We start from the raw sequence: 13,412 nt of genomic DNA, 5'->3' as shown, positions 1-13,412 counted from the left end.
AATAACATTAGTATAAATATATAATTACCATGTAATTCAATTTTTACTAAGTCTCACCACTTATATTTAATAATAGTAAAAAGGTAAAATAATTCATGTTCAATTTGTAGGTTTTATTTTGGTCATCTATAAAAAAAACATGTTGATTTAAACTTTTAATTTATTGTCATTTATCCTTTTAGTTTGTCATAATTATGTTACTTTTATCATTAAGAATTATAATATATAAAAGTACAAAAAATCATTTTAAATTAATGAAATATGAGTTTATTCTTTTTCCTTTTATATGAGGGTCGTTAATTTTAATGTCCAAAAAAGAATAATTACTCGCTAATGAAACATTTTCTTATTAATGGTATTGATGACATCCAACATAACCGTGATAAAAATTGAAACTTCTAACTATAACAAACATACTAAATATGAATAATATCTTCCTCGAATACGAATTCCAATATTGTATGTTTGAATAATTCGAATTATATAACCAAAAAAATTGAATTACTTACACTTTATTTTATAAATGAACTATTTCTTTATACATTGCAATGATGTTTCACTAAAAATATATACTCATTTTAAGGCACGGGAAATATAAAACTTGATCCACACCAAATTTTAAGTGAAATTTACATCATTTGTCTCTCATTTATCACGTAATCATCATACTAATAAAATTAGAAAATGTGAAATGCCTACGTGAGAATAATAATAATAAACAAATATTATACTGAAAAAACTACATTTGCAAGAGGGTGAAATAAAAATGTAAATAATTTTGATGAAGCAAATAAAAACCATGCGATCTAAGATAACAGCAAGGAAAGGAACATTACAGGTAGATTGAAACGCGAATAACATTGAGTCATTGATTGTCGATCGGAGCCTCCGCTGTTTACGGTTGTGGACCCCACTGCTCCGGTGAGTGATCGTTGTTTGGATCTGCCATTTTTCCTCTATCATCCAATTTGTTCACCGATTTATTCTTTGAATGTTTTCTCTTTTGTGTTTCAAAGCTCGTGCATTTGTTTTAAGCTTCTGTTCCTTAAAAACACCATGCTAATTTGATGATTCAGCTGCAATATCTTCGACCCAAGATGTTTTTATGGGGTTGGAGGCTCTGGTGTTGATTGGTTTTGGGTTATTGAGTCTTAACATCGATGTTTTAATGTGAAAGGTTGTATTTTTATGCATATAGAGATTGGAACTTGTGTTTGAATGTTTTAGTTATTGAGTTTACTTGTAACTTGGTTTTGCACTACTTAATGTTAATAATATGAAAATGGATTGAGATTTGAGAAGGAGATGATTTTGCTATTGTGGTGGTGCCCAATTAGGTTTTGTGATTCATTGGGATACCATGCCATCTTGTTTTCCTTTGAAATTGTTTTGGTCTCTTTGATTGCAATTTTAGCATTTCATTTGTAAACTAGACAATATTTTATCCGTGAAGTAATGTTAATTGGAGTTTTTTTCATAGATAGGATAGATAAACTTTTGTAATATGATCAGAGTCTGACTTGCTAAGGAGTAACCATTGTTGCAGCTTCCGTGTAAACTTATTTTTTGTTAGTATGTTTGTTCTCCAGGTAGCACTTACATTACAAAACAGTATTACGATTTTCCAAAACATTTCTTTGCAGTTGATGTGAGTGTAAGGCCGTAAGCTCCCTTGAGACATCATTCTATTTTAGAAAAGAAGGTAGAGTCTGACCTTAGGTGAACTGAGAAGGTATAGAGGAGATCGATAGAGAGATCAAGAAAAATTATAGGCAAAACTTTAAGAAGGGTTAGATGTAAGTGGTTTGTCATAGACATGATTTATTATAGGATATTGTGGTGTCATAGTCAACCACTATTCAGCCAATGCCCTCCTATGTATGACTAAAAAAATCTAATGATATGATGTTTTGGGGGCTGAACTGATTTATCGAGTCTCTGACCTGTATGCGTACGAGTCTTTCTCTGTTAAATAGGTTGCTCGAAAGTTTGGCTTTCTGTTATAACCCAATGGTATCATTCATTTTACCCATCATGGCAGATTTCCTGCCATATTTCATTTGGTTGAGATGTCTCATTGTGTTGGATGAGTTGTGCCTGCCAGTTGCATATGCTTGTTTCTCAAATCTTTTCCATACCTTGTCTGTCATGAAATGAGCTTGATTATAATGGCTTACATGTATGAGGATATTGTTTCAAATTCTTATTTCAACCAAAAAAGAAGTTCTTGATGTTTTGTGTAGTCTGAAGAGATTTGTAACTATTATCATTGTCTGAAGCTTATTGACTGCTATGGCATTTATTTAGTTGAAAATCACATTCTAACATTCCTGTTATTTGAGGTACAGCTTACTCACGTAAGGACCTTATGTCTGGCATAGAGGATAAGAAAGAACAAGGACAAATGGATGTAAATGCGACTGATGAGTCAACTAAAATGCCATCATCTGAGCATCAGGTTTCATGCAGATCTTGTTTTCATGCATATAAGTGATTTTGGGAAAGATTACCTCTTTACTTCAATAATTTTTTCCTAACCAATAGAGTTTCGTACTCTGTGGCTTATTGTGTTCATAAATCTTATAGGAGGAAGCTGTAAAGAAAAAATATGGTGGATTGATGCCCAAAAAGCCACCACTCATATCTAAGGTACGTGTGTGAGTGTCTGTTTACAGTTCTTTTCTTTGCAACTTTAGTTCATGAAATAAAGGTAGTTCATTTCCCGTGAGTATTTAGTGATATATGCTCTCTTTTTATTTTCATTCATAATTAATTTTATTTTGTGCAGGACCATGAACGTGCATACTTTGATTCTGCTGATTGGGCACTTGGAAAGGTATTTCTGGAAAACACACCTACGTAGTAATTGCATTGAAGCAAAATATGTACAAACTGATTTCTTAATTCACATTTTACTTTACCATCATATGAAACAGCAAGGTGTTCAGAAACCTAAGGGACCACTTGAGGCTCTTCGGCCCAAATTACAGGTATTGCACTATTATTTCTGTATTTGAATTAGAACATATAGATAATTATAAAATTATATTCTTGAGCTTGAAAATGAGCAATTATTCAACAACAACACAACAATCAAGCCTTTATCCCACTATATGGGGTCGGCTATATGGTTTGAATGACGTCATAATGCTCTATCATAAATCATGTTCATTGACAAAACATTAAGCTCTAACTCTTTCTTTATCATTTTCTCTAATAGTTTTTCGTGGTCTCCCTCTTCCTCTATGAATTAGAATATTTTCCATTTAATCTACTCTCCTTACGGGGGCTTCTGCTAGTCGCCTCCGCATATGGATCAACGATATGATAATCATAATGAGCAATTATTCTTATGTTAAAATGTCATTTGCAATTGTAATTCAAATTGTGATTTGTTTATTGCTAACCACTCCATACTAAATGAAAGAAATCAATTGAACTGACAGCTTGTGTTAGCTAGCTATTAGTCTATTACTAATTATAAAAGTGTTTGTGGCATTTGACAAACACAGAATACTAGCAACACACTCTTTCATATACTACTTCTAAGTTCCAACACACCCTTATTGGTCCCTATGATACCATCTTTAAAGTTGGATTTTAAAATATGATTTTGTGAAGCGGTACAATGAAAAAGAGTGTGTTTCAGCATTTCTCTTCACAAAATATTGCAAAGCATAGCATTTTTGGAACTAACAAACGTTGCATTAAAATAACCAAGTTGAACATCGAACAATAAGATTACGAAAGTACAAGTGTAGAATCATTTCCTTTTGATGTTTCAGCCAACACAGCAGCAGACACGTTACCGGAAATCTCCTCATGCTCCTTCGGACGAAGGTATGTTTTCTTTTGTCATCAAACAGATTTCTGTCTCCCATCTCTGAAGTTCTTCAAATTGAACTGAATTGTGATGTGTTTTCGTTTCGTAGAAGGGGGAAGTGTTCAATCCGATGAAGCTCCTTCCAACGAATAAGCAGCACTAAACCTTTTCATGTTGTGCTGGTTAATGTTGTGATACCTAAGTAGCTTAATAGGTATCACATTTTGTTTTGTTCAACAACAACAAAAAAGCTGATTATGTATTCATATTAGCAGAAGATTGTTGTGTTAGACCTGCAATTATTATATGGACATGATACTATTTTTATGTTTTTTCCCTCTTTATTTGACTGTTTTGAGATGAAAATAAAAACAATAAGAAAATAAGAATAAAAAAGTTGGCTTACAATGGGTTCCACTTTGTCATTTATTTCAACTCATGCCATGATGTGAAAATCATTTCACTATAGGATATGCGTTACTCATTGTTCCTAATTGTAAGTTATGATTTCATGTGGTTTAGCTTGGTCGATTTGTATGTTTTCGCCATTTATAAGACAAGTTAAATAGTATGAGTTGCTGTATTGAATTTGTTACGAATTGTCAAAATATAGAGATAATCTATCTATCTGAAAGTAATGCAATAAAAAATCTCAAATTATAACAAAGTAAATGTGTAATTTTAGATTATAATAAATATAAATGCAACATGTTCGGGTTGGTTTTATAAATGATTCTGAAATCCTATCCAAGCAGTTCTTTGTAAAATCAATCAAAAATGATTTAAAGAACTGGTTTTGATTGGAGTTATAAGGTGGTTAGGTAGTTAGGATAGAAAGTTTATGAAATATAGTGATAAAGAGGTTAAAGTTGAGAGTTTGAGTTTCATTCACTATATGGTCTTTTTAGATGGATTTGGATGTAAATACACTATTGCATTTCCCTAAAAGCCAAGCTCAATCCATCCACATGTGTATTTATAGCTTGGTGAAATTCATAATTTTTTAATTAATTCCCTATAATTTTGAAAAGATTCAAATAGATCCATATATCATTTAAGAAACTCAGCAGAACTCCAATAAATAAAATATGTATAATGAAGAGATTGAATATAATTTTTTATAAGTTGAGATAATTAGTTACTAATTTTAAAAACTCAAAGATTTATTTGATTTTTTCCAAAACATTCAACAGAATAATTAAACCTACTTCAAAAGCATGAAAAGATATTCTGAATCAAATACAATTAAGGTGACAAAAGTGAGCCTTTAGATAATGAGGGGACCAAAAATATATAATATCAATGACAGATGCTGATGTCCTCCTTATGAAAATCCATCTCAGCAACATTTCCCCTTTATATCAATCACTATCCGTAGACACCCTTTAATTTTACACTAAAAGGGTTGCTAGAAACTCAAAATAAGATTTTATCAATTAAACTCATACAAATTAAACTCAAACATGTAACAGAAAAAAATAAGACTTTATCAACTTAACAATCACTTACCCTTAAATAAATATATATGAATAATATATTAACAGTATAAAAATCATTATATGGAATCAAACATAATACACTTTCAACAAAATAATATATGTCCAAGCCAATATTTTTTTCATATGAAAAATTAGCCATTAATTTCTTTTTATGATAGCTCATAGTTTTGACGTAATATTTTCAAGATTACTCCAAGATATGAGTTTATCTGAATTTATTTCTCTACCGTTTTATTTAAAGTAAAATTTTAAAAGGGAAATGGAAGACTTCATAGACATATCACTACCCCATCTCATAACTCTCAAAATTTTCATTTTCAGTATTTCTCCTATAAAACTCAACACTAAAAATAGAGCATAAGAGACATTAAAATTTGGTATCTCTTAGTGCACATCTGCTCTTCCATGTTTAGTGTCACTCCATGTATCATGATTGGTTGAAAAAAACTATATTTAAGTTAAAATTTAATTTTTCAATAATTTTCTGACTAATTACAGTATCGTGACACATAAAGTAATATTAAGTGTGAGATAGCAAATGTAGATCCTCTCTTACAACACTATGAGCATCACACATGAAACAATCTTTTTCTTTCTACAGGAAACAAGAAAGTGAACGAACACGTACGGTATGGCAGCCAGATTGGCAAGTCCATATCGGTTCTTCACCACCAATGCCGTGTTCATGGGGCTATTCCTTTAGACCACACTCTAATGGTCCATCCACCTAAGCCTAAACTCATATTTCACATTCACCACTTTTTGTAATCAATTATTTCAACTCATTACCTCTAAGACAAAAGTTGTTAGTACTCTTTCTTTTTTTGCTTAAAAAAGTCTTCAATCTATTTTTGTCTTTTCCAACAGATAAGTTTCATTAGATGATCCATTTTATTTATTTTTAAATGCATTGAAGTGACTCTTCCATATCAATTCATTACACCAAATTACTTTTCAAAGTGATACTAAGATGGTAGTAAAAAATAGAAATTAATAGTGTAAATTGGCATTAAGTAACTACTAGGCATGATAGTGATTAACAACTCACTTTCCTATCATTTATAATGTGCAGTTTGTATATTATAAATGTCAAATGTAATATTTTGTGTTAAATATTTATAATCTACAGTTGAATTTATTTGATTAAATTGAACATTCATGTTCTACCTTAAAAAGTGATAGTTATAATATAAGAAGAAATAATTAACCAAATAATATAGAACATATATTGGGCGGAGAGAAACATTGAGTTATTATAGTTATTATGGTTTTTTTGGTAAAAATTAGAAAACAGTGAAGACACAATAGAGAGAATCACAAATTACATTATGATGAGTGGTTATTTTGGGTTTTCCCTTTAGTAGTACTAGTGTGTATGTGGCTACCGGTCAATATTGTATGATACTACGTATTTAATTTTTATATATTTCATTTTTTATAATTAGAATATATTTGTTGTATTGAGTGTGCTTTATATTATAATTTTTATGTGTTTATAATAATATTTAGTTTTAGGTGAGAAATGTGGTTAATTAATGTATTGGTGGTGGTTAATTAGGATTATATGGTTTTTGTAAAAATTAAATAATGTGAAGGGCATAATAGGAAATGAAAATTACACCATGGTAGAAGTTACATCATGTTTTGACTTTATATATAGTATAAATATAAATATAAATAAATTGCAAATTTTGTTAAAGGGAAAATATTAAACTTGTAATTTGCAAAAGGCCAAAATATACTTTAATGATATTTGTGACTATTACTGATGCAAAATAAACTTATGGATCTTATTACATTACAAAGAAGTGAAATGTATCATAAAATGTTTTTTTATAATGAAGTGTATATATCCTCCTTCAACATTGTCCTACATGGAACACCATATCAGGTTAAATATTTTTTGAATATTCTATTAGATCAATTAAAATAATACTTTCTAACATGTGGCGATGACTTTCTTCAACACATGACTTGAAAGAGAAAATAATTTTTAATTAGATTAAGGAATTAGGGTAACAGCGTTAGTTAAAAGTTAATGTCAGAATTAATAACCAAAGCGTTAATAAACTTGATGGACCAAATGATAAGAAAGAAACCAAAAGAAAATAATGAAATTAAGCGACCAAAACTCCAAAAGTACTTCCATTTTTCCCATTTGTAGTGAAAACGGTATAGGCAGTGAGTAGTGAGGGAATGCTAACTGCTAAGACAAACATGGTTGTCAATTGTCATAGGGTACTGCTTCTACCCGTGCCTTATGGTCATTCATTTTCATATTTTCATTGTGTAGGGATGTTAGATGTAAAGAACATAGATGTAATATTTCATATCATATCTTATATGATTATGAGTTAATAAAAATAAGTTATATCAATTAATTTTTTTAAATATTTATTATTATTATTATTATATTTGCTTTACTAACATGATAGTTATATATCTCTATTCTCCTATAAAAGGCATGTAATAAAATTAGTGTCTATCTATCACATATTTGATTTAACTAATCACATCATTGTGTTTGAAAGCCGAATCTCAACTTATATTTTAAACTCTGTCACAAAATTTGTCATCATAATGATAATGAATAAAAATATGAATAATAATAAATATTTTAATTGACATGTATATTTTTATTGATGAATAACATATTTTCCGACAATAATATATTTTTACTTGTAAAACCATGTACCATACTTTCGAACCTATAATCTGAAAGGATCCACATCTTGCAACTCAATAAAACTCTTGTTTCTTATTAGTTAAAAAAAGTAAAACATAAAATTAATATATAAAATTGTATATATTATGGGAGAAAAGATGTGCTCCTATTTCAAACTAGGTAAGTATGCTCTCTGCTAGCCTAGCCCCACATAGCAGCCGACCACTGAAAGAGACAACAATCCAATAAACTGTGCGCCACAACCTTCATCAATCTTATAAATGATGGTGCAACATATATGACTCTTGCATTGTGCCTCACCTCTTCAACTTCCATTTCCTTCCTCTAATCAGATAGTAAAGAACTTCTTTAATTTGCTTTCTTTTATATCATCAATTCTTTCATTCATTCATTCTTCTAAAAAAAACTTCCATTCTTAGAAATGGCCAAGTTACAAATGGCTAGGATCATGACAGAGGTTGCTCCACCAAGATTTATCTCAGTCAAACGCCACAGGATGAAGAAAATGCTAGACACCATTGCTGAGGAAGAGAATGATTTAGATGCTGCTAACAAATGTCTCTCTTCAAAAAAATGTGGTTCTTCCTCTATAGGTCTACCAGAGAGGACAGTTTTGGTGAAAAACTTTTAGCTAGTTGCTCCTACAAAATATTATGTACTGAGAAGAATAAAAGAGCCATGATTGCTAATATTTTTCATTCATGGCTCATAGGCTGAATCAAATAAATAGACAGGAGAAAGAACACCACTTAGTTTATAATAATGTGTTGTTTTTCTCGGTGTCTAACATGTTTTTATTTCTTGTGCTCTAGAAAACTTACTTTCTTATGTAGCTCCTCTTGTACTTGTTGGCTTCTATGTAAGAATAGCATATATGAATCCTAATATGATAGGATGATGTGAAACTCTTCATGTGTAATGACCATAGGAGCAAGAAGATATTAATAAAGTGTATGCAATATCACATTGCCATTTTGACAAGCCATTGCTTGTCATTATATAATGTATTTTATTTTATTTTCTTCACAATTTATTTTGTTTTCATGTCATGTATGCGGTGCTGGGAAAGCGTTTATATTTATGATGACCTTCTAGCAAACATGTCACTGTTAACACTAACCCAACCTAATGCCAAACATTCATCTTTAATATATTAGTGATATATATCACCGATTAACTGTTCTAGTTAATTATGTTGCCAACCACTCCAATGTTTTTTAATTTAGTGGACCCCAAGTGTTATTTATTGGAGATAATTTTATTTGAGTCGAGTAGGATGACTATAAGACATAAAAGATTTATCCCAAGTATTTAACATAACTATATATATATAAGGCGTGAGGAAAAGAAAAAAAATGTGATATGATACTTTTTATGAGAGGATTTTTTATGACGGATGGATACAAAATGAAATTATATTGGTCATCACTCATTCTAAGGTTATACTGCATAAAAATATGAACTATGTAGATGAAAACTTGAGCTTATATGCAGGTTTTGTTTAACCGAAACATAAGTTATAACCTCACTAAGCCAAACATAAGGAGCCGTTTTCATATCTACCTGGTTTCGTTTGTCCTTTTTTCTACTTAGGATAACGCTGTTCTATTTTCACTCTCTAGTTTTCGTTTACTCTTTTGGATCCATAACTAGACTCATGGAATGAACATTACCATTTCTCTAGGTGTATCTCAAACTTTGTCTCATTTCAATTAAATTTTGACACATAATAAAAATTAATATATGTTTCTTATTATTTAATTTTTTTAATAAGTATCACAATTTTACTGAATCGAACAAGGTTGAGGATAATTGATATGCATTCAGACTCATATGTAGCCTCTTATTTGTGCTAAATTACAAAATTAAAAAACAAAGGCATGTTTAAATGAATATTCATATGAATCAAAATAGAAGATTTTGTACTAGTTAAGACTTCTGCTAATGATTTTTGTCCCAAAATTCAGCCGGGTAGATAAAGATGTGAGAAATAAAATATAGGCGTATGAGACTTTTACCCTTTACCTCTTTCCTGAAGAAAAAAAAGAGTTTGATCAAGTTCATAAGACTTAATGCTCTTACTCTAAATTTTTATAGTTTTGAAGTATGGATTAACTATTAGCAGTTTAGCACCCCTTTATCTATTAGCATTCTATTTTGATTATTTCAAACTCTTATTGTTAGAATTTTTGACAATTTATAGGTCACAAATATAATTCTATAATTGTGTTATGACCATTATTTAATTAGCCAAAATATAAAATGATCTTTAGTAATTTAATTTGGTGGCTAATGGCATACGTGTCATGAAATATAATAAGTGTAGATACATTCAGACAATTTCTAATTTGATGAAGGGACTGAATCAAAATTATTGCAACTTAAGTAGTAACCGCTACAGTTACTTTTATGGGTTATGGTCCCCAGTTGTAGAGCAATAGGTTTTGTTGAGTGGATGAGGTGACTAAAGTGAAATCAAGGGATTTGTCCATAAGGTAACAAAAGGACATCCATCACAACACACACTAGATATCTCCTCATCAGGTCCAAACCTCTCACTTTGGCTTTCTCATTCCCCTCTAGAGAAGTAAAGGAAAACCATCAGGCGCTCTAACATCTGAAAGATCATCACACTCTCATACCTTCGAGATTTCAAATGGCTAATCAAGATATGCCCTTCTTCTTCACCATGAAATCAATTGGGGTTTTTTCGGTCTCGATCATGGTTGTTCCATTTGAGTTTATGTATGGGCATAAACATTGGGTTATGGGAACGAAGCCATGATCATAAGGATTTCCGCGTTCAATATAAGGATTATTGGATGGAAAATCTCCTACAATTGATATCAGAGCCACCCTAATTGATTCATGTGTGAAATTAGGTTTTCATGTTCTTCCCCAAATTAGGATTAATTTAGGGTTTTGATGATTTAACTATGTCATTGATTGATTAGGATAGAAATTCATATTTTTTCATATGAATATGTATAGATTCGAAATGAATCAATTGTCTTTTCTGGTGTTTTTTGGGGTGGTTTTTCGGAGAAAAATGATGCAGAAACTGCCATGTTCGTGTTCTGCCGCTGTGCTCTCACTCAAGCGAGAAATCCCGCGCTCAAGCGAGAATTGTACAGAAGCATGGTCTTTTATTTCGCCCAAGCGAGAATTGAACAGAAGCATTACCTTCTATTGCGCCCAAGCGAGAGAGTACCTCGCCCAAGCGAGAATACTATTTCCTAAGAAATTTTTTTTTGTTGGGAAAATTTAAGATTTATGAGGATTTGGTATCTTTGTGCATTAACTTTGATTGTTGTTTGGTTATCCATTAAGTTGTCTGTTATTTCAAGTGAGCCAATTGAAGTGAAATGTCGCTAAAGTGACCCCTTTCATGGATATAACTCATGAGGAATATTGGATGTAAGTGTGTATGATTATTCATGCTAGTATTAATTGACCCAAAGGAAAATTAATATTTGGCCGAAGATTATACACACCTGTAATGATAAACATGTTATAATTATAAATCTTTTATACATGTGACTGATGGATCAATCCGAAGAGAGATTCATCAGTTGACATGCCTTATTATAAATTATAAATATTTAATCATTACAACAAGAGTACCACTTGTAGTTAATATCACTGTCCAGAGACTTGATATTAATGGAGCACAAGGTATCTTGATTTGGACATACCATTATTTAAAGCACATTGATAATTTTAAGTTGTGAGCATAATTTAATTTTTTTGTCTTTTGTTCTATTAAGCTACATCAATTGCTTCTATATCTGCAAATTTAAATTCAGTTCCAGTCCTTAATAGAGAAAATTTTAAGGATTGGAAAGAGAACATGAAAACTGTTCTTGGCTGCATGGATCTAGACTATGCATTAAGGGTAGAGCAACCCCATTCTCCTTCGAAATTCAGTGCCTATGAAGAGAGGAAGGATTATGAGAAGTAGGATCGCTCTAATCACATGAGTCTGATGATTATTATGCGCGCCATTCCAGAAGTCTTTAGAGGTACTATCTCAAATGAGATAAATAAAGCCAAAGCTTTCCTTGCTGAGATTGAAAAATGCTTTGCAAAGAGCGATAAGGTGGAAACAAGTACTCTGTTACAGAACTTGATTTCCATGAGGTATCAAGGCAAAGGAAACATAAGGGAATACATTATGGGAATATCCAATATTGCTTCAAAACTTAAGGCCCTTAAACTTGAGATGCCGGAAGACTTACTCATACATTTGGTCTTGCTTTCCCTTCCTACACAACTCAGTCAGTTTAAGATCTCTTATAACTGTCAAAGGGAGAAATGGACTCTAAATGAGCTCATTTCATTTTGTGTACAAGAAGAGGAAAGACTGAAGCGAGAAAGGACTGAAAGTGCCCATTATGTTAGTACCTCTAAGGACAAGAGCAAAAGGAAAAACACTTCAGAGCCCAAGAATGAAGCTGCTAAGGGTCTAGTGCAAAAGAAGCAGAAGCAGGCTGATGTCTGTTACTTTTGCAAAGCAACTGGACATCAAAAGAAGAAACGTGTAAAATATCACGCATGACGTGCTAAGAAAGGTACATTTCTTACTTTGGTCTGTTCCGAGGTCAATTTAACTTTAGTACCTGGAAACACCTGGTGGTTAGACTCCGGTTCAACTTCTAACATCAGTGTTTCAACGCAGGGTTGCCTGAGCTACCGAAAGCCTAATTATGTTGAAAGATACATCTACGTTGGCGATGAAAAGTCGGTAGAAGTGGAAGCTATATGGCATTTTAGATTGTTATTATGTACTGGTTTTTATTTGGATTTGAAAGACACTTTTGTTATACCGTCTTTTAGATGGAATTTAATTTCTGTTTCTTATTTGGACAAATTTGGTTATTATTGTTCATTTGGAAGGTTCAATTGTCTTTAAATTCAAATGTTATTGGAACTGGTTCACTTATGTTAAATGAAAGTATTTATATGCTGAATACTATAGCTGATTATAGCGAAACCCTAAACGTGGAATCACGTGGTACTAAGCGTAAAATTGAAAATAATAATTCATGTGCATTATGGCACAAGCGCCTAGGTCAAATTTCTCAAAAGAGAATTGAGTGTCTTATGTCAGATGGGATTTTGGATTCCATTGACTTCACAAACATTAAAGTTTGCGTCAAATGCATAAAAGGAAAACAGACCAAACAATCGAAATATGGTGCATATAGAGCTTCAGACGTCTTAGAATTGATACATACAGATGTTTGTGGGTCATTCCCTACGGCTTCCTGGAATGGTCAATAATACTTCATATAATTCATAGACGATTATTCTCGTTATGCATACATTTTTATAATTCATGAAAAGTCCCAATCATTGGACATGTTCAAAACTTTTAAGGCTGAAGTTGAAAATCAACTCAGCA

At 31.4% G+C, this 13,412-nt stretch overlaps 1 protein-coding gene and 1 long non-coding RNA gene across 2 annotated transcripts; one reads left to right on the top strand and one right to left on the bottom strand.

Moving 5' to 3' along the window:
• Positions 800 to 4,213, top strand: LOC109363269. The gene is made up of 7 exons (XM_019609477.1): positions 800 to 921; positions 2,349 to 2,458; positions 2,587 to 2,649; positions 2,789 to 2,836; positions 2,937 to 2,990; positions 3,786 to 3,840; positions 3,933 to 4,213. The coding sequence occupies exons 2-7, from the start codon at positions 2,369 to 2,371 to the stop codon at positions 3,974 to 3,976; spliced, it is 354 nt and encodes a 117-aa protein (XP_019465022.1). The 5' UTR covers positions 800 to 921; positions 2,349 to 2,368; the 3' UTR covers positions 3,977 to 4,213.
• LOC109363270 lies at positions 1,474 to 1,746 on the bottom strand. The gene is made up of 2 exons (XR_002109483.1): positions 1,597 to 1,746; positions 1,474 to 1,546 (listed from the first exon to the last, which is right to left on the bottom strand). It is a non-coding gene; the product is annotated as an uncharacterized LOC109363270 (long non-coding RNA).

The sequence above is a fragment of the Lupinus angustifolius genome, chromosome LG13 (genome assembly GCF_001865875.1).
Source record: "Lupinus angustifolius cultivar Tanjil chromosome LG13, LupAngTanjil_v1.0, whole genome shotgun sequence".
NCBI lineage: Eukaryota > Viridiplantae > Streptophyta > Magnoliopsida > Fabales > Fabaceae > Lupinus > Lupinus angustifolius.
Note: the sequence above shows the minus strand (reverse complement) of the source record. Positions and strands in the feature narration are given on the sequence as shown.